This window comes from Ochotona princeps, chromosome 32, assembly GCF_030435755.1.
Source record: "Ochotona princeps isolate mOchPri1 chromosome 32, mOchPri1.hap1, whole genome shotgun sequence".
NCBI lineage: Eukaryota > Metazoa > Chordata > Mammalia > Lagomorpha > Ochotonidae > Ochotona > Ochotona princeps.
This window is the reverse complement of record NC_080863.1, coordinates 5,745,975-5,765,222: the sequence shown is the minus strand read 5'-3', so window position 1 is coordinate 5,765,222 and position 19,248 is coordinate 5,745,975. Positions and strand designations below refer to the sequence as shown.

General features: G+C 50.3%; 1 protein-coding gene across 5 annotated transcripts in view; it reads left to right on the top strand.

Moving 5' to 3' along the window:
* CSGALNACT1 (chondroitin sulfate N-acetylgalactosaminyltransferase 1) overlaps positions 1–19,248 on the top strand; it is a 153,295-nt gene that overhangs the window by 103,638 nt on the left and 30,409 nt on the right. For all 5 annotated transcript variants that reach the window (XM_058657456.1, XM_004591391.2, XM_058657458.1 and 2 more), the window contains one exon: positions 7,323–8,160. In XM_058657456.1, coding sequence (XP_058513439.1) covers positions 7,587–8,160 — 574 coding nt within the window. In that variant the 5' untranslated portion in view covers positions 7,323–7,586. The remainder of the gene's footprint in view (positions 1–7,322; positions 8,161–19,248) is intronic.

Here is a 19,248-nt window from a genome sequence, read left to right as displayed (position 1 = left end):
CTAAGCCACTGCACCGTCACACAGCCTTCTGTCGGTTCTGACGTTAATGTGGTGTGGTGTTAGCTGATGCTTGGTGCGGTCAGCAGGGAGGTCTCGGGGTCCAGGGCTCAGGCACAGGAGGTCCTCAGGATACATATGGGAATAGGTGGCAAGAGACGGTGTTGGGAAGGAAAAGCAGGCTCCTTTTGGCCTGAGAACAGACCAGGGTGTGGACTGCAGTTCTTACGTAAATCAGAAATTCTTTTCCTCCTGATTATCACCTCCTGATGTGTTTTGCTCAGAGCGGATCACTTTGAAGTTTCTGCAGGTTGCCAGTGTCCGTCACAGGGCAGATAAAAGCGATAATGGTGCCTCCCGGAGTGGATGTTTAAGTCTGAACCCTGTCTGCAAAAGCAGGAACAGCTTACTTTAAAAAAGGAAAAATTGATGTAGCAATTTTGCCAACTCTGCAATTAGGACTGTGTGCTCCAAAGGAGGCGTGGGTCTGGCAGGGTCCTCAGTCGGCGCTGAAGGCCACGTGCTTGCTGCAGTGAGAGGCTGCGGTGTGGCGAGGCCGGCCCGTGGGACGGGTGGAGCATCGCCCTGTTTCTGCATGTCCTTGGTTGCTTCGCAGCTCGCGTGCCTTTCTGGGCGTGTCTGCCGTGCAGGTGCTGGTCGCTTTGCCTGTTCTTCGTCTTTTGTCTGAGTTTCCGATTGAGGCTCTGGGGTGTTTGCCAAAGCTGTGCTTTGCTGTGTTTTCACTCCTCGGTGAGCCAAGTTGCAAATAAACATCTGGGCAACACTGGTATAGCACCAGCATTCGCCCTCCCCAGCTGAGGAAGCTCCTTCAAACCTTATCTCATCATGCTGGTTAGAACACCCACTCCCTGACTCTATCGAGTATCTAGGTGCCACAAACAGCTGGAGGCCAGAACTGGGTTCCCAGCGCCCGACTACGGCCTGATTCAGTCCGGGGGTTTTCAAATAAAGCTTAAAAAATATAAGCAGGAATACTCGCTTTCTGCCACGAAGCTGCTGGGTCATTTAAGCAAGTAATTAACTTTGTCTTAGTGTCTTTATCTGCAAAATCAGTCTGGTCTGAACAGAGGCTGCCTTAGAAGAAACATCATAGAAGCAGGAGGCAGACAAAAGGGAGGTCATAGCAGGGGAGGCCGTGGTTTACAGACAGGACATGCCGTGTTGTAGGAGTGATGCAGAGAACGCTGCAACGAGCCTTCAGAAATTCACGGAAAATGAACATGACTGGGAACAGGCAAAGTGGTGTAGTAGGTAAAGACTCCAACTGCATCGCCGGCATCCCACGTGGACGCCAGTTCAAGATCCAGCTCCACTTCCCATCCAGCTCCCTGCTAACATGCCTAGGAAAGCAGTGGAAGATGGCCCAAAGCCTTGGGCCCCTGCACCCCTGTGGGAAACCCAGAAGAAGCTCCTGGCTCCTGGCTTCAGACTGGCCCAGCTTTGACCATGGTGCCACTTGCGGAGGGAACCAACAAATGGAAGATCTCTCTCTCTCTCTCTGTTTCTCTTTTTTTAATCTCTGGAAATCAATCTTTCAAATGAAAATAAATATATATTTTAAATGTATGATTGAAAAAAATGCATGGATTGGAAGATTTTCCATACCAAAGTAAACCTGCCTCTTGGTTTCTGGTTCCATTTACTTTTATTTATTTATTTGCAAGGCAGAGTTAGAGAGAGAGAAGAAAAGCAAGGTGACCTCTTTGCTGGCTTATTCCTCAGTGGCCACAACGGCCAGGGCTGGACCCACATCGAAGCCTGCAGCTTCATCCGAGTCTCCCACAGGGGTGCAGGGGGCCCAAGCACTTGGGCCATCTTTTACTGCTTTCCCAGGCCATTACCAGGGAGCTAGCTGGCACTGCAGACAGAAGCTTATCTCATGATACCACAGGGTTAACCTCTCCATTTACATTTTGAAGTACCTTTATGAATGGAATGCCAAGTCATACTGAACTGTAGAACAAAGTTGGATTAAATAAGCATTATTTGGGGGCCTGGCGGCGTGGCCTAGCGGCTAAAGTCCTCGCCTTGAACGCCCTGGGATCCCATATGGGCGCCGGTTCTAATCCTGGCAGCTCCACTTCCCATCCAGCTCCCTGCTTGTGGCCTGGGAAAGCAGTTGAGGATGGCCCAATGCTTTGGGACACTGCACCCGCGTGGGAGACCCGAAAGAGGTTCCTGGTTCCCGGCATCGGATCGGCACGCACCGGCCCATTGCGCTCACTTGGGAAGTGAATCATTGGATAGAAGATCTTCCTCTCTGTCTCTCCTCCTCTCTGTATATCTGACTTTGTAATAAAAATAAATCTTTAAAAAAAAATAAGCATTATTTGGGGGTTTATTGTTGTTGTTGTTAGCCATGTGTAGCAATAGGAGAAGCTCTGTTGCCAAGGTATACCATTGTGGAATATTTTTGGCCTACACCTTAGTAACCTGTACCCCAGGCAACAGAGGCACTTGTCAATGTCGTGGGCTGGCGCCGGCGCCTTAGAAACACTCAGTGTGGTATCAGCCATCTTCTAGTTTGGTTTTTAATCAAAAAAGAACAGCGCATCTTGCATGCATTTGTTATTTCTGGTTTTCTAATTCGGGACTTGGCCCAAAGAGAGAGGCTGTGTTGATCTCACTCCATTGTGAGTATCTAAGATAACTGGGCACAAACACGGGCTTTCTCCTGTCCTGTTATATAATCACCACTCGCCAAGAGCAAACCTCTCATTTGGGTGCTGGAGTCTTCCCTGCAGGTGGGCCGGCAGAGGACGGTCCACTGAGAGGAGTCAGCCTGTTTATTTCATTGTGACTAAAAGTAGCAGTCTCCTTCCTAACCCCTCTCACCTCAGAGCCAGAAAACTCAGCCAAGCAGTACACACCAGCGTGGGTGGTAGTGACCTTCATTTAGCATGATCCTGGGGGAGGTCCCCCTTTTCTGTGATCACTTCCTGAGACTGGGGTGGAGAGGTTAGGGGGTGCCCTGAGAAGGGAACCCGGGCCAGCTATCAGAGGACAAAGAGTGAGTGAGAAGACAAGTTTCCCTTGTCACCCTAGCTGGCGTGGCGACACACCTCTGGCCTTCAGGTCAGCACGTTTCCGCCTGGCATTGTCCTTGCCAGCTCTGTTTCTCTCTGGAGGCCCCAGCATTCCCTGCTGCGCGGGTCCTCCACCTACCTGCTCTTCCTCTTCTTTCCTGTCCGGCACCATCACTTCTCCGTTTCACTGGTTTGGTCTCATTCCGTCTATGCCACATAACTCTGTCTGCTTCTGTAATGTGTAGCTGATTGAAGCAGATCGCCATGGCGGTGGCTTAAGGTAGCCATGTCACCTGGCTTTCTTGGACCCCAGTCTGGGGTTGTCCTCCTAGTCTCAATAATGCCACGAGGCTGGGGTGGGTGTTTGGCCTGGAGACAGAGATGCTCACACCCTGCACCGCAGTGCCTGGTTTGGAGTCCTGCCCCTGACTCCCAACTCCACCTTCCCACTCATGTACACTTGTGGGGGCAGCAGGTATGGCTCCAGTCATGGGTTCCCTGTCACTCACTTGGGACACCTGGACGAAGTCTCCCAGTTTCGTGCTGGCCCAGGGCCAGCAAGCATTCAGGAAATGAGCTGGTGGGTGGGAGCTCTCCGCTTTTCTCTGTGTCTCTAATAAATCTGTAAATATTATAGTTACCACGAGGTTGAAGTGAAAGGGCCGTGGGCTTGTGTTTGTCTCAGATGAGTGCTGTTAGCAGCTGCTAATGAGCCATTCTTCTCTTACTGCTTTGTTCTGAGAGACCTGTGCCTTATACACATTTTTTTTTTAAAAAGATTGATTTGCAAGGCAAGAGTTACACAGAGAGAAAAGACAGAGAGCTTTTATCCACTGGTTCACTCTCCAGATAGAAATAGCAGGCTGCACTGGGCCAGGCCTAAGCCAGGAGCCAGGAACATCATCTGGGCGTCCCGTGTGGACAGTAAGACTCCAGAAACTCGGGCCACCTTCTGCTGATTTCCCAGGCATGCTATCAGGAAGATAGGTGGGAAGTGGAGCAGGCAGGACTTGAACCAGTGCCTATGTGAGATGCTGGAACTGCAAGCCGTGGCTTTACCCACTGTGCCACAATGCCGAGCTCTCAGAACAAATCTTAAGGCCAGTGGCTTGGGTGTGGTACAGACATTTGGTAAATGCTGTTTCCCATCCTCCGTTATCATTTCCTATCTGCTGATAAGGCCCAAGTCTCTCTCTCTCTCTCTCTCTCTCTCTCTCTCTCTCTCTCTCTCTCTCTCTCTCCTCTCTCTCTCTCTCTCTCTCGCCACATACAGAGTGGAGCTGGATTCACGAGGAGCTGCCCTAGCTATCCCAGCTCGGTGCTCACAGCTGACGGCCCTGTCACTCACAGCTCTGCCTGCAGCCTGCTCAGGGCCCCCATGCTTGTGGCTTACCTGAAGGCCCTGGGCTGCAGAACCTGGCCCACTTGTAACGAGGACACTCCTTGCTGACACATAGGTGTGCTTTTCCCTGGAAGCAGTGCTGTGTGATGGGCAGGACATGGTTCCTCGGGGGGAACCAGCCATCATGTTTGTTGATTAATTGTGCATTTTTAAATTTGAAAGTGACAGAGACAGGGACAGGGGAATTGAGAGAGAGAGAGAAAATCTTTGAGCCCCTGGTCCATTCCCTAAATGGCTGCAATGGCCAGGGCTGGGCCAGACCAAAGCCAGGAGCCTGGGACTCCATCTGGGTCTCCCATATGGGTTGCACGTTCCCAAACCCTTTGGGCCATCTTAGCCTGCTTTCTCGGGCACATTAGCAGGGAGCTGGAATGGGCAAGGTAGAGTGTTGACAAAGGCAGGCCTGGCTTTGCACTGGAGCAATGGGTAATGGTGCCACTCACTGCTTACTGGGTGTGGTCAGACAGACGCAGGCCTGGTGTCACCAAGTCCTCATCCATGGCCCACGTGTTAGGGACATTGGCTCCTAAATAGCATTCTATGGTCGATTCCAGTCTCATCGAGGCTTCTCCTAACATGCAGACAACTTCGGCGTCGATTTTACTGGCTTCCTGAAGTCTCTGGCTGCAACAGGAAGAAAGCAAAAGCCGCTAGAGAAATGACCATTGCTCAAGAGTGGAGCCTGTGACATTGAATTTCAAAAGCTAACTTTAGAAAGAGCTCCATGCAACAAAACAACAATAGCAACAAACTCTCTGATCATTTTTAAAAAGGATTTATATGAATCTATATAAATATAGCTATAGCATGAGGGGGGGGAGCCCTCCCATCACTGGGTCCCTGCTTCAATGGCCACAACAGCCAGGAATGAGCCGGCCAAAGCCAGAAGCCGAGAGCTTCATCCGGGTTGCAGAGGCTCAGACACTTGAACCGTCTTCTACTGCTTTCTCAGCCCGGTAGCAGGGAGCCAGATCAGAAGTGGAGCATCTGGGACATGAACCAGCACCCATGCTGGCATCACAGGCAGTGGCTTTACCCGCAGTGCCACAATGCTGGCCACTGTAGTAATTTCTCTAACTAGAATCTTAATAAATTGCTTCAGTTAGCCAATAATTTCAATATGTTATGCACCGTGAATAAATCAAGTTGAATGTTCCATACTGGTTTTTTTATTTGCTTATTTTGCCTTTAATGAAAACCTATTTAAACCAACGTCTTTTAAGTGGCAGAATAATATGGTAACATGTCTTCACTAATTTAATACTTAGATAAAAGGAGTGCATATGAGAGATTTCATTAAAAACAGCAAGGTGCCTGAACAACAAAGCTGAGATGTTTTTAATCACAGAATTATAATAATTATACAAATCTCAAGATTTTCATCAGACAAAAAAAAAGGCTTCTAGGGCTAAGACACGCAATTTCAACTGAGCACTAATAATCATGTATTGTTCTAAATTATTGGAGGAAGAATCCTTGGGCTAAGGGAGATACTCAAGAGGAGAGGTTAAGTGTTGAAGTTGTGTGGGAAACTGAGCAACGAACCGTGTTGCTAGCAGTTCTGCAAGGTGCATTTCTGCTGGGTCACAGAACAGCATCCCCCATGTGTGGGCACCAGCATAGCAGGTGAATTTTCAGATAACTGTGAGGTGCCTATTACCACTTCTCGTGTCTTCCACTTAGAATGGCCAGGGAGCCCTTTTCTCTTTCCTCCCAGGGGCTGAGTTGCCCAGAAGCCTGGCCCTTCTTCCTGTTAGTAAACAGGACAGCCAAGCTACAGCTGAGATGACTGTTGGCCCAGAATGAGGGTATCTGGGTTGGGTGATAAGTATACTAAGAAGAATTGAGTTATCATGGCAATGACTGAGCATGTCAGCAGTGAAGTCTAAAAGGCCCTGTGATGGACGTGAGAGTTTCCAAGATTTATTTACCCATCTGCTGGTGTATTTCCCAAATGCCTGCCAATGGCCAGGGCTCGGCCAGGCTGAATCCAGGAGCCAGGAGCTATACACCCAGATCTCCCACGTGGCTGCGGGGGCACAAGCACATAGGCCATCTTCCATTGCTTTGCTAGGCATTTTCTAGGGAGTTGTATTAGAAGCAGAGCAGTCAGGAGTAAAAACTGGTGCTCATACGGGATGCTGGCATTGGAAGAGGTGGTTTAACCAGCTCTGCCACGACACCTAAGGACTTCTGAGGAGCAGACAGGACAGTGAGACTGGAGAGGTAATATGGCAGGGGTGGGAGCCTGGCATGATAGAGTTTCTGGTCCCTGGGCTTCCCCCAGTTTCACACATACACACACGATGGCGTCATCTGTGTTTGCACACACACCTGGAGGGTGAGCTGGAACATCTACCCCCAGCCCTTCTTACTGTATCCCCTCACACCTTGAGTTCACAGATGCGGACCTCCAGCCCCTCATTAGAAATCCTGGGGAACCCCAGTGCTCTTTTCGGGGTGCACACAGGTGAATGCAATGCAGGTTCACAGACCTGCTGCACTCCTACTGGGCACTCCCTGGCTGACAGGTCCCCTCAACACCCCGACTGTAATTACAAGGTCACTGAAGTTTTGCTGTCTCCCTTTGAACTGTCCCATACTTGGCTGTGTTGCAGAATGTGCACGATTCACGTAACACGCGTGAAGCCAAGCAGTCTACCTGGGACCGGCTGTTCACACCTTGCCGGGTCTGCCTCCTTTGTGCATCGCCCCGGCTGTGCACACCACGTTCTGTGTTCTGATTTACACCGAGCAGTATCGGGTTGTCTTCCTGGAGCACTTTCCAGAGGAGGAGTGCTTTCCGGGGAGAGGCGTGTTGACCCGCGGTCATGGCGTCAGCCTCTTCATCCACCCCCTTTCTGTCTGTTACGCAGGTGCGCCCCTGTCTGCGGCTCCACGAGCGAACTGGGCCAGCCAGGAATGCAGGTGCACGGGCGGAGGCTCTGCTTCCTGCAAAACTGCTACCTGGAGAAAAAGAGTGCTTCCCAAGGAGGAGAGCTGTGCAGCGGTGTGCTTCACTCCAGGGCCCAGAGCCCATTCTAGAAGGAGGACATGGGTGGCAGCCGCGCATGGCTACCCCGGCATCCACTCTCCTGCGAGGCCTAGCGCGGACCCCCGGGGATGCCTCCTGAGTGACGATGGTCCGCCGCTGGGTGCTGGCGTGGGTGTCCCGGCTGGTACTGCTGCTGGTGCTGCTGTGCTGTGCCCTTTCTGTGCTCTACATGCTGGCCTGCACCCCCAAGGGTGATGATGAAAGGCTGGGGCTTCCCAGGGCCAATGGCCCCACGGGCAAGGAAGGCTACCAGGCGGCGCTGCAGGAGTGGGAGGAACAGCACCGGGACCTCGTGAGCAGCCTCAAGCGGCAGATTGCCCAGCTCAAGGAGGAGCTGCAGGGCCGCGTGGAGCAGCCGCCCCCGCCACAGCAGCGCCCGGATCTGCTGGCCTTCCTGCGCGCGCAAGTGGACAAGGCCGAGGTGCACACGGGCGTCAAACTGGCCACTGAGTACGCCGCCGTGCCTTTCGACAGCTTCACTCTGCAGAAGGTGTACCAGCTGGAGACCGGCCTGACGCGTCACCCTGAGGAGAAGCCGGTGCGCAAGGACAAGCGCGATGAGCTGGTGGAAGCGGTGGAATCGGCAGTGGAGGCCCTCAACAACCCAGCGGAGAGCGGCCCCAACCGGAGGCCCTACACGGCCCAGGACTTCATAGAAGGTGCGAACGTGTGGGCAAGGGCGGGAGCAGCTAGGAGGTGCCCTGGGTCCCCACTCCGAGTCCCTGCTCACAACCAGGTTCTCTTGGGCTGTGGCGTGGCTGGTGCCCAGTAATAGGAAGCAGATTTTTTTTTATTTTTCAGAGACACTTGTTTCCAGTGTATCTTGCTTGAAAAACAGAACAAGTTCACTCCTCTAAAACTGCCATACGCCAAGCAAGGACAGGGCAAGGAGCTTGGTCCAGGTTTCCCATGTGGGGTGCTGGGGACCCAGCTACGGGAGCCATCATGGTTACCTCCCAGGGTGTGCGTTGGCAGGAAGCTAGAGCTGAGAACAGAGCCAAGAACTAGTATAGGAACTCATATAGGAGATGGAACTCGTATAGGAGATGTAGTCTATGCTGGGTGTAGGGGTCCAGGACTTGGACCATCCTTTGCTGCTTTCCCAGGTGCATAAGCAGGTACCTGGATCAGAAGTAGAGCAGCTGGAACTTGAACCCAGCGCTCTCTCGTGTGCAGTGCTGCCGTCACAAGCGGCACCTGCTGGGTCAGAATGCTGGCCCCACACCTCTGGTTCATTTCTCTGTTTCTCCTTGGAGTCCACGTATCTCACCTGCTCATTCAGGTGTGCCCAACTAACCCCATTCCTCTGTGGGTCATGAGACCACCGTCTCTCAAGGCAAGGCAGTCACATCAGAAGCCCCCTGTCTGCCCACAATTAGGCCTTGATTCTAAATACTTTTCTGTCTTAAGGTATTTAGTTTTTTTACTTAAGCTGTGTATTTTTGGTGTGTTGTGATCTTTCAGATTCTTAGAGCCAGTTCAAGAAATCTTGGCCCCTGCCACCGATGTGGGAAACCCAGCTAGGGTTGCAGGCTCCTGGATTCAGCCTGGCCCAGCCCTGTTCACCCGGGGAGTGAACCAGCAGACAGTCCTCTGTGTGTCTCTCCCCCACTCTTTCACTCTGCCTTTTGAATAAATACATACATCTTTAAAAGTCTTTAACACGATTAAGCTTTGAGTGTGCAGGTTTGAACCCATTTATAGTGAGATACTGCAAAGGTGTGGTATACCCTGCCTCCACCTGTAGAGACACATGGTGAGCTCTGAATAGGGTTGAAAAGATGATGATGGTGGGACAGAACATGAAATCATGCTTATGGTTTCCGAAGCGTCTCCACGTATATTGCCTTGCTAGCTGATCCTTGGGGAAGATCATCACGTTCCCCCTGTGCCCTGGCACGTGCAATATGGAACCACCAGCTTGCACAGCGCCACCTGCTCCTGAGGGTCTCTCTCTGCCTGCACATTCAACGTCTGCCTGCTCTTCTGTGTCCGTATCAGGATCCACAAGCCCTTTCTTTCACACGGCGTAGGTGTCAGTCTCTTGTCCCTGTGTCCCTTCTCTGTGATGTGAGCCTCCTGTGACAGCTGCCCATGCTGCTAGAGGTGTGGGCACACTGCAGACGGCTCAAGGCAGATAACCCAGTCGTGTCCTCCAGGGTTGGTAGGAGCCCACACCGCTGTGTTTTATGAACTAAACACAAAAACCCTTTACGCCTTTTTAGATGGATGTAGCTGTCCTAAGCATTATGGCCTGTGTCATTTCTTTGATTCGTGTCAGTGACACATGATCATGAAGATAGTCTTGATTCCTACAAGCGAGGCATTGTAGGAGATGCTACCAGCAAGGGCGAGCTGTAGGAGTCCCTCTGACAAGTGACACTTGAACACAGAGTGGGATTCTATCATCAACTGGATGAACAGTGGCCTGCAGTTATAGCTCCTGTTTCAGTCTTCAGGGAAGTGGTTGGACTAAATTGCTTTCAAGGACCTTTTCAATCCTGGCTCACAGTTCTTTATCTGTCCCTCGTTAAGGAGAAAGAAGGGGTGGTAAAAGTCTGGTTTGAGATCTGCCTTCTGTAATGGGTTGACACTTGATGGAGACCTTTTGACTGTAAAGTGTATCTCTCAAATAACTAATTGGTGTCTGTGAACATGACCCCAGAGAAACCGATTTTGTGTCTAGCTTCCGCCGGCCAAGAGCTGGAGCAATATTACAGCATCCCATGAAAAGGCTTCAGGTTAGAAAGCAGGACACCAGTGGGAACCCTGACTATTATGATAAGGACAGCAAACACCCAGATGGTAGTACTGAGATAAGGAAGTGTGCGATTCTGCACGGTGGGTGACCACACTTGTTTGGGGGAAATGGCAGGATCAGACTTACCGGTAGGTGGGCCAGCCCAAGGATGTCAGGCCTCATAGTGCTCAGCCCCAGGGCCTGCACTGTGGTGCATCTGGTTAAGATACTGCTTTTCATGTTGGCATTCCACATTGAAGCCAACTTCCACCAGCTCCGCTTCTAGTCCAGCTCCCTGCTATTAATACACCTGGGAAAGCAGTGGAGGGAATAAAACATCAGGCAGAAGACTCCACTTTCTTTCTCTCTCTCTCTCTCCCCCATCTGTCTGGGCAACTCTGCCTTGTAAATAAGAAAGATCTTTATAAACTAATTCTCACCTTGTATCTCCAAGGGAAGTGGTGTGTAAGGGGGGGCAGCATCCCTGAACAAGGTCTTCTGGAACGACCACCACCGTGCTGTCCATGTGCATGTAGAGCTAGGAGTATACACCTGCTGAGTTTGAGACTTCGCTTTGTAGAGCAAATTCTTGCAGAGTGTGACAGAAAGTCACACAGTGCCCTGGGAATCCAGGCCCCCACCCTTCTCCATCAGGAGTCTGAGACTGGAAGTATCCCAAGCTGGACTCAAGAACCAGTGTCACAGGAGACCTTGAGTGAAGAGGCTTCTCATTTTCATTTTCCTTGGTCCCCGCTGACTGTCTAGCCAGGTATAGAGGAAGGGGGTGGGATGGAACGCTGGACCGTGCAGTCCAGGCCCGCCTCTGCTGAGGGTGAGCCCCACAGGCCTTTGGTGGGCTGTGGTCTGCTGATGGGATCTGCACCAGGAGCGTTTTTGTCCCGGGACCGTCAAAGCCAGGAATGCCTTTGTTGTTGGCAGTTTCTCCAACCTTTAGTTTCCCAGGGATCTGTTTTTGTAATTCCTGTTGTGCCTGGCTTAGGCTTTCTTGTGTGGAGGTGTTGTCATAGATAGCATTCGGGATGCTATGTGGTACCCAGGATGGAGGAAACTGGCTTTTGCTGGAGTCTTCTGGAAGGCTCTGTGGGGCCTCGCACACCCTGCAGGGACTGTGCCCAAGCAGGGGTCCCTGTCACAGGAGTGGCACAGCCTGTTGGGGTGGCAGGTGCTGCTGCTCAGACTCCAGCCTGCTCGGCATGCTGGGATGCAGTGTTTGTTGGGAAGGAGCTGTCGTTTGACCCAAACCGCAGGTATTTCCTCAGCATGAGTGTGGATGCAGTCGTTGAGCAGCCTGCACCTGTGAGAACTGACTGTGTGTACAGCGAGTGCCAGGTGTTGGAGGGGGGCTAGAAATAGAGGGGAAAGCCCGGGTAGGCCTGTTGCACCTGCTGCCTGCCTGCCTGGAGAGATGGGACTCTGAATGATTGAGGGTTCAAGGACGGGTGTCAGAATTGGGGCAGCTCTCCCAAGCTGGCATGTGTCACCAGTTCTCCAAGAGTGAAAGTATTCTCTATCCCAGATACGTACAGTCAGGCTTTGGGTGCACGGGAGGGAGACCGGGGAGAAAGATGTAATGGGGGCTAAATGCTTGGCCCTGCCCCCAGATCTTCAGGTTCTTTCTGATGTGGCTCCCATGGAAAGAGCCTGCAACAGGACCCAGGCCTGTCCATGTTCTGGAGCTCCATACAGCTGCACCACTGGCTAGCTGCACTGTCTAATTGCCAGGGTCAGGTGCCTGCTGAGTGAGGCTTGGCTGTGCTTCCATTTGGGGCCAGCTGTTCGCTTTGCGGTGGGAGCTCTGCCCTAAGAGGCAGTCAGTCTGGCTTTTTAAAAAATTATTATTATTGTCAGAGATGTCACATCCAATCATGTTAGGCTGGAGCAGAACACAGATGTCTAAAAACCGCCTTTGACAATAATAATTGCAAACCTATTGATTACCATGTCTGTTTATATTGCGGTACAACTCAGTCACTTCTTTATAACCTCAGAACCTGGAGCCGGCCCCCTATGCACTGTCCTGCAGCTTAAAAGAAGCAAGCTGCATTGAATCAGGTTGTATGTGGGAGTGTGGTAGCAGCTCCTGCCCCCATCAGGAAGTTTGTCGTTAGAACAGATACTCTGAATGAAAACCCGAAATCCAGGTTCTGTGTCCCATGGCCATGAATCAAGCATATGGCATTGTTACTGTGAAACCCTCAACTGGCACCATGTTCCTACTCTTTGAGTTTTGACATTGTAAATATTGAACGCATGGATTTCTTCTCTCTAATACAATCTTCTTGTAAAGGTAGATCTTCTTACTGTGGTGGGGTATCATCGCGTGTAGACGTGTTGCCTCTGACTGGTGGTGTTGAGTTGGCCTTGTCTGCTCACCGGCACAATTTGCTCATGAGCATCAGAAGGTGGAAGCCAGCCACACGTCCGTGCCTGGGTGACTGACTAAACGAGCTACATTCACAGGAAAAGAAACTTGTTCAGCCACTGAGGGAAATGAAGTACTGATTTATGCCACGCAGCAGTGGCCTTTAAGAACATTCTACCGAACCAAAGCAACCAGACATGAAAGGTAACTACCATGTAACTCCACTGGTAAGACGTGCCCAGAGGGGGTGATCCTGTGGAGCCAAAGAACAGGTTAGCAGTTGGCTCAGGCTCTGGGCCGGGTCAGGACATGACTTCCGGGGGCAGAGGGTTGGAGCTTCTTCAGGGGAGATGACATGCTCTAATATTAATTGTGCATCAATTACACAACCCTACAAAGCATCCTAAACATTATTGACTTGTGCATTTTAAATAAGTCATATGTTATACAAAGTCTGTCTCAACAACTAAGTGCATGAATTGAGTAAGATGATCTCTGTGTTAAACAAGAGCAGGTGGGAGTAGAAGTTGACTCAGGGAAAGGATTTAAGAATAGTTGTGTGAGGGCCCGGCGTGTTGGCTCAACAGGCTGATACTCCACCTTACTGTGCATATGGGCGTCAGCTCGAGTCCTGGCTGCTTCATTTCCCGTCCAGTTCTCTGCTTGTGACCTGGGAAAGCAGTAGCAGATGGGCCAAGTTCTTGGGACCCGGTACCCACATGGGAGACCCTCAGGGAACTCCTGGCACCCAGCTTTGGATGAGCTCATAACAAGGCAGGCGAGAAGGAGTCTCGGCGTGGCCAGGTTTCGCTTTGCCTTCGTCCCAGGCTCCTACGGCCATTAATGCAGAGGTTTGTTTATGTTACTGATAGGATGGCTTTCTCAAGAGACTTTTCCCACTACTTCCATGCTGAATCATAAGCTTCTGATGTGGACACCCACACTGAGCAGGGAGGTGTAACTGCTGAAAGAAAGAAGACCCGAGTCTTCCTTTCACTAGAAAGTTTTCAACAGACAAAAATTATAGAAATTATCTGTTTATGTTGTTTGCCGTCATCATCAACTGATGACCAGAACTATGAATTTTTAACTTGGAAGCCACTTTCCAAATATGCTACCACCAGTTTGAGACTTAGCATTTCAGCATATGGGCGCTGGTCAGCTGGTGGCACAGGCACAGGGAGGGGACAGCCTCAAGTTGGGACACTACTGGGGTTCCAGCTGGCATTGGAGTGGAATATGCCAATCAGGAAAGCCTTAAGGGCAAGACCAAGTCAGATGGGGGGCTTCAGGAAGGACCCAAGAGAAGCTTGCCATCAGTCAGCAAGCGGGTCCCAGCAGGGTCCCTGACCTGCTTGGCTCAAATGGATTGGCTCCAGATGGAGGTTGGGGCTTCGTATTAGATCCCAGAAAACACATAGCAGGTGCGTTCTGAGTATGGAGACCAGAATGTACAGATAGCTGAAGAGGCAGAAAGTTGGACCCTCTGGGATATTGATTCACTCAGGAAACACTGAATTGCTATACTTGCGGCTGTGGTTGATCTCAGCGTGGAGCTGGTGTTCTCATGCAACATGCGTGCGTCTCCAGACAATGTGCCCTGCCCCCGATGCAGTTTGCATTTTGTTCCTGAAATCCTGTAAACTTCTAGATATTCTCTAAAGAAGTCTCACTAGTTACCAATATTCCTATAAAATTACAGTGTAAACACATTATTCATTTTCAAGTTCATGACCAAGCTTCCTTGAATTATGAATATGTTTATGGTCAGTAAGTAAAGTTTATTAATAGTGCAGCGTGTGCTTTGGCCTTCCTTAATGAAAGCATTAATCTCTGTAACCTCTGCCCACAATGAAATTGCACTGGAATTCATGAAAAATGGCAGACTCATTGGCTGCATAGAGAGCTGATGGCATCTAAGAGTGTTTATTGGCATGAAATGCCAAGAGGGAAGCCTGAAAGGACCTTGCTCTGGTGACTGACAGATGTCTCATCACGCACCATGCTCTCTGCTGCTGAAAGCCTCCAGCGGTGCTGTAGCCTGGTGGTTGTGAATGCCAGTGAATCTCAGGGGAGCTCAGGGGTTTCTGCTGTGATGGGCTCATGGCATTTCCTTTGGCTTTCATTTTAGGGTTCTGGGGAATCCCCATCCTGGTCTCCGTAATGCCTGTACCGAATTTGCGTTCTCACTGGCCACATGTCAGGATTCCCTTTCTTCCACATCCTCACCAGCATTTACTGTTTTTGTTTGTTTTTTGCGTTCTTGATTTTGACCGTTTTGACCAGGATGAGAAGATGCCTCCCAAGGGCTTTGATCTGCGTTGGACCAACTGGAGGACATTGTATTCAGTGAAATAACCCAGCTGTGGGAAGGTCCATTGTCATCCCACATGGGGAGCCTTGGATAGTAGAGCAGATAGATAATAGGATAGTTTTAGGGTGCTACATACAGTGGGGAACTGTCATTTACAACAACCTAGTTTATATTTATCTATCTTTATATAGAGATTTAATATTTCTTTCAGTCGTTAATAAATGCAGTACAGTTCATAGATACAATTCCAATGTGATAGGTCTTTCCTTTTCTCTCTCACCTACCCCATACTTCTTCCTTTTTTTTTTTTAGGACTTATTTCTTTATCTGAAAGGCAGAGTTACAGAGAAAAGGAGAGAGAAAGAAAGGAAGAAACAAAAGAAATAATAAATTGCAGGTCACGACTGAGGCTTAACCAGTGTCTCCCTTAAGTAACCAGGCTGGGGGAAAGCACCTGCATAGTTGTGCCTGTTCTAGGAAGAAAGTCTTTTGAACGCCTTTTCAGCAGAACTCCTTGGAGCCTGCGCCCCATGTGTGCTGTTGTCAGGATGGTTTGTCTAGTCCCTGTGGTGGAGGCTGTCCGAGCAGGTGCAGCCTTCCAGGGGTCTCTGCAGAAGACGCCAGGGCTCTGTGTCCTTGTGGCCCCCTGGCCTGGCAGAACCAGCAGTCACCCAGTATTCCCTGCCATATTCCCTTCCTGTGGCATCTCCTAATCTTTGGATCCCTCCCAGGTGTCCTTCAGTGAGCTACCAATTAGCATGGCAAGAGGAAAGAGGGCAGAATGCCTCTTCCTTTCTCCTCTAAAAAAGAACTACATCTCATAATAGCCTTTTGTATCACTAGTCTGTCTCTCCCCTCTCCCTTCCTTTCCCTAAAATACACCCGGCAGTCAGTGTGTGAAACCAGGGTGAGCTGCCACAGCCTCCAGCATCCATGGCCTTCCATTTACAGCTCAGTCCGCACTCTGGGCTGTATATTTAGAATGCTAAAATTAGCAGTGTTCTGCACGCGACCCAAAGAGGAGCTTGGAAATGAGCTGAGAGAGCAGGGCTGCAGATGAGGAATGCCTTCTCACTGGCACTGGCTGGCATCCCCAAATCGCAGACGTTGGCGGGGGGGGCGGTTCTGGCAAGGGGATATCAGGAGGTGACAGATGGTCACTGCCATGAAGGTAGCAGGCCCATGCAGGGATCCGTCCACAGAGGCAGTCGGTGCTTTGATGAACCTGTTGATACCATTGCCGGCATGGGAAGAGGCGTTGGTAGGGACACACTGGTCCAGGTGTGTGACTGTGTCATCATAGTGGTCCAGTTTGGCAACCTTGCCTAGGCCACAGTTTCCGTTGGAGTGTAGCCTTCCAAAGCCTGAGGATATTTCTTCCCTGGCATTTTACTCATCATTCCTATTGATTTGGCATTCATCACACTGATGGCTATTAGGTTTGAGTTTCTGTGCTCAGAGCTCATCATCAGTTTCACCCCTGGCATTTGCTCAGGCTCCACATCAGGGGTTTGGTACCTAGAGTGCTGTGTACTGGGCAGACCCTTGCTCCACCCTCAACTGTATCCCTGGGACCTCCCAGTACTGGACATAAGGTGGCCACCAGCACTCATTGACTCAGGATCTGGCTTGACTAAGCAAGAACAGCAGGAATGAGAACTCATCACTTCAGACCATTGGCTTGCGAGATGATTTCATTGGGATGTTGGCTGAAGTGAGATTATTTGTCTTTCTACAGCAGCGCTGTATTTTAGGATATTAACATGATGAATGGGCCTCAGGGGCAGAACATGAGTCAATGTTAAGGCAGAAGCTTTCAGAAATAAAATTTAAGCTTTTTAGGCTTGTCAGTTTGGAAAAAAAATGGAGTTAATTCTTTCAGAAGGCAAGTGTTATCTAAAAACTGGAGTTGGCATCTGAGTGGAGGCTGACCCTCTTTCCCAAAATAATGATTAAAGGATTTCTGTGCCTGGGCTTCCTCGGAGGAATACTGTGAGTCCCTGCATTGGCTCACACAGGTGCTGAGGGGGAGGCAGCCTGGGGTTTCTGCTGATCCCACAATATCACCAGCACCCCTTGTGTGCCAGACACTGGAAATACACAAGTGAAAACCAAGGCCTAGAGCCTGGCTTACAGAGCTTCTGTTCTAGTTGGCAGAGAGGATAGCCATCAGCCAAACTGAAAAGTCACAGAGTTCAAACACAGGGGATTCCCTTGACCGACCCAGGAGTAAAAGCGGCATTTGCAAAAGGTGCGAGTGCTTGGAAGGGTGATCAAGCCTTAGAAGATACAGACTAGGCCCACCACAGAGTGATTCAGCTGTTCTTGTGTCCTCTGGAACAGCTGGAACCTGCCTGCCTCCAGAGGCCAGGAGCTGCGGCACGTGCAGTCAAGGAAGTGGAGGAGGGGTACACCACATGGACCTGATAGACATGGGCCCCCTTGACCATCACTCTCAGTGAGGAAGGTCAGCAGAAGGGTTCCATGACCTGACTTGTTGGTCACAAGATTACTTTGGATGGGTACTGTGTGGAGAGTAGACCCAGGGCAGGCTGGGGAGGAGCGGGGAGTGTTATTAGGCTGTTGTGGCACTCAGCAGGCGGCCAGCGAGACTGACCAGTGGTAGCGGTGGCGGAAGAGTCAGAAGCAGTTGGATTCTGGGCACGTTTTGTGGGTGAAACCAGCATGGAGGCAGAGGGATCAAGGATAACACCAAGGATTGTAGCCTGGGCAACCTCAAGTGTGCATTGCTGTTGAATGCATTGGGAATGTGAAGTGGGTGTATGTATTACAAAAATATGCTCACACACGCACACGCCCAGATGACTTCTGGTAAGGCAGATCTGTGTAACTGGTAGTGGTCCCCATCGGTTTGATTAGCTTGCTCCAGCTCCTGTAATGTCCCCCAGGCTGCGTGTCATAAGCACCATGAATGTCTTTTCTTATTCTTGTGGCAGCTGCAAGTCCAAATGTCTGTCTTGCAGGTGACTCGATTCTCACTGGGCCCTCACATGGTCTTCCCTGTGGATGCACAGCCCTGGGGTCTGAGTGCATCCCAGTTGCCTCTGATTTTCAGACCATTGTTCAGATGGGAAAAGGACCACCCTATCAGAAACTCACCTCTTTAAAGACCTGGTCACCCATGACAGGTCACATGCTGGGATGCTGGGTGGTTGGGATTTTCACATGTCAATTTCAGGGAGACACAGTACCTGCCCAACATCCATCTTCTTTGGGGTCTGGGAATCTGAAAGTATCATGTGATTAGATTCTGTTGCAGCCAGGCAGGTGGACTTTAACATGAGACAGTTAGTAACATACCATATATTAGAAAAAAAAAGCCTATATAAGAATAACACTGTCTTATAACCTGATGCTGTTTACAGAGATCTTAAAGAAATTCATTGTTTTGTGCTGTTCACTCCCAGTTAATTGACTGAAGACTCATGGTGGGTTAGCTGAAACATGGAGGAGTAGACATGACCCCCTTGTCTCAGATGAGCAGGTGAGGTGATGGTCAGCCAGGGCTCTGGTAGTGCTGTTAGGAAAGATGGCCTAGCCCTTAGGAATATGGGTTTGCATCTGGAGCAGGAACTTTTTAGGGCTTTGCTGAAAGCTTCAACCGGAAGATGGATGAAAGTCTGTGTGGAAAGAACTGTAGTGTGAAGAGACCTCAGGCTGTGTCTATGTAGATAATCCTGTTTCAGGGATGGGTACAGGGACATAGTTCTGAAGGAGAGCCCGTATGGCAGGAGCCAGGGAGGGAGGGAGGCAGAATGCCAGAGGCAACCAGGCACCTCAAAAGCCAAGGCGAGAAAGCAAGTGGGCATGACCTTGCTGGGGCAAGATTGAGCGAGGTGAGAAGTTAGCGCTGTTATCTCTAGGAAGTTACTAGAAGTTATCTCTCAGAAGTCACTAAGGAGTTATGGATTAGAATGTTTTTAGTGGAGTATTGGGGGCAGAAGGAAGATTATGGCAGGGGACAAGAGAAAGAAGTAGAGAAAATGGCATCCCACAGCACAGACATGACCCACAGCTGCGCTGCCTGGCGCAGAGAGCCAATCGTACCACATTGGGGTGTTTGGGGTGCAAAACAGTTAACCTCAAGATAAAATTAAAAATGCAGGTTCTCAATTGCACAGGCCCAGGAGCCATTTAGGACCATAGATTGAGAGTACCTCCATCTAGATGCATAGCTGGAGAAGGGGAGAAATAAGAGCAGCACCCCAATAGTTCTAGACAGCCCAGCTGTGTGTATGGGTGTTTGGGGGTGGGGTAGGGTGTGAGTGGGTACACTGTATCACGTGCAT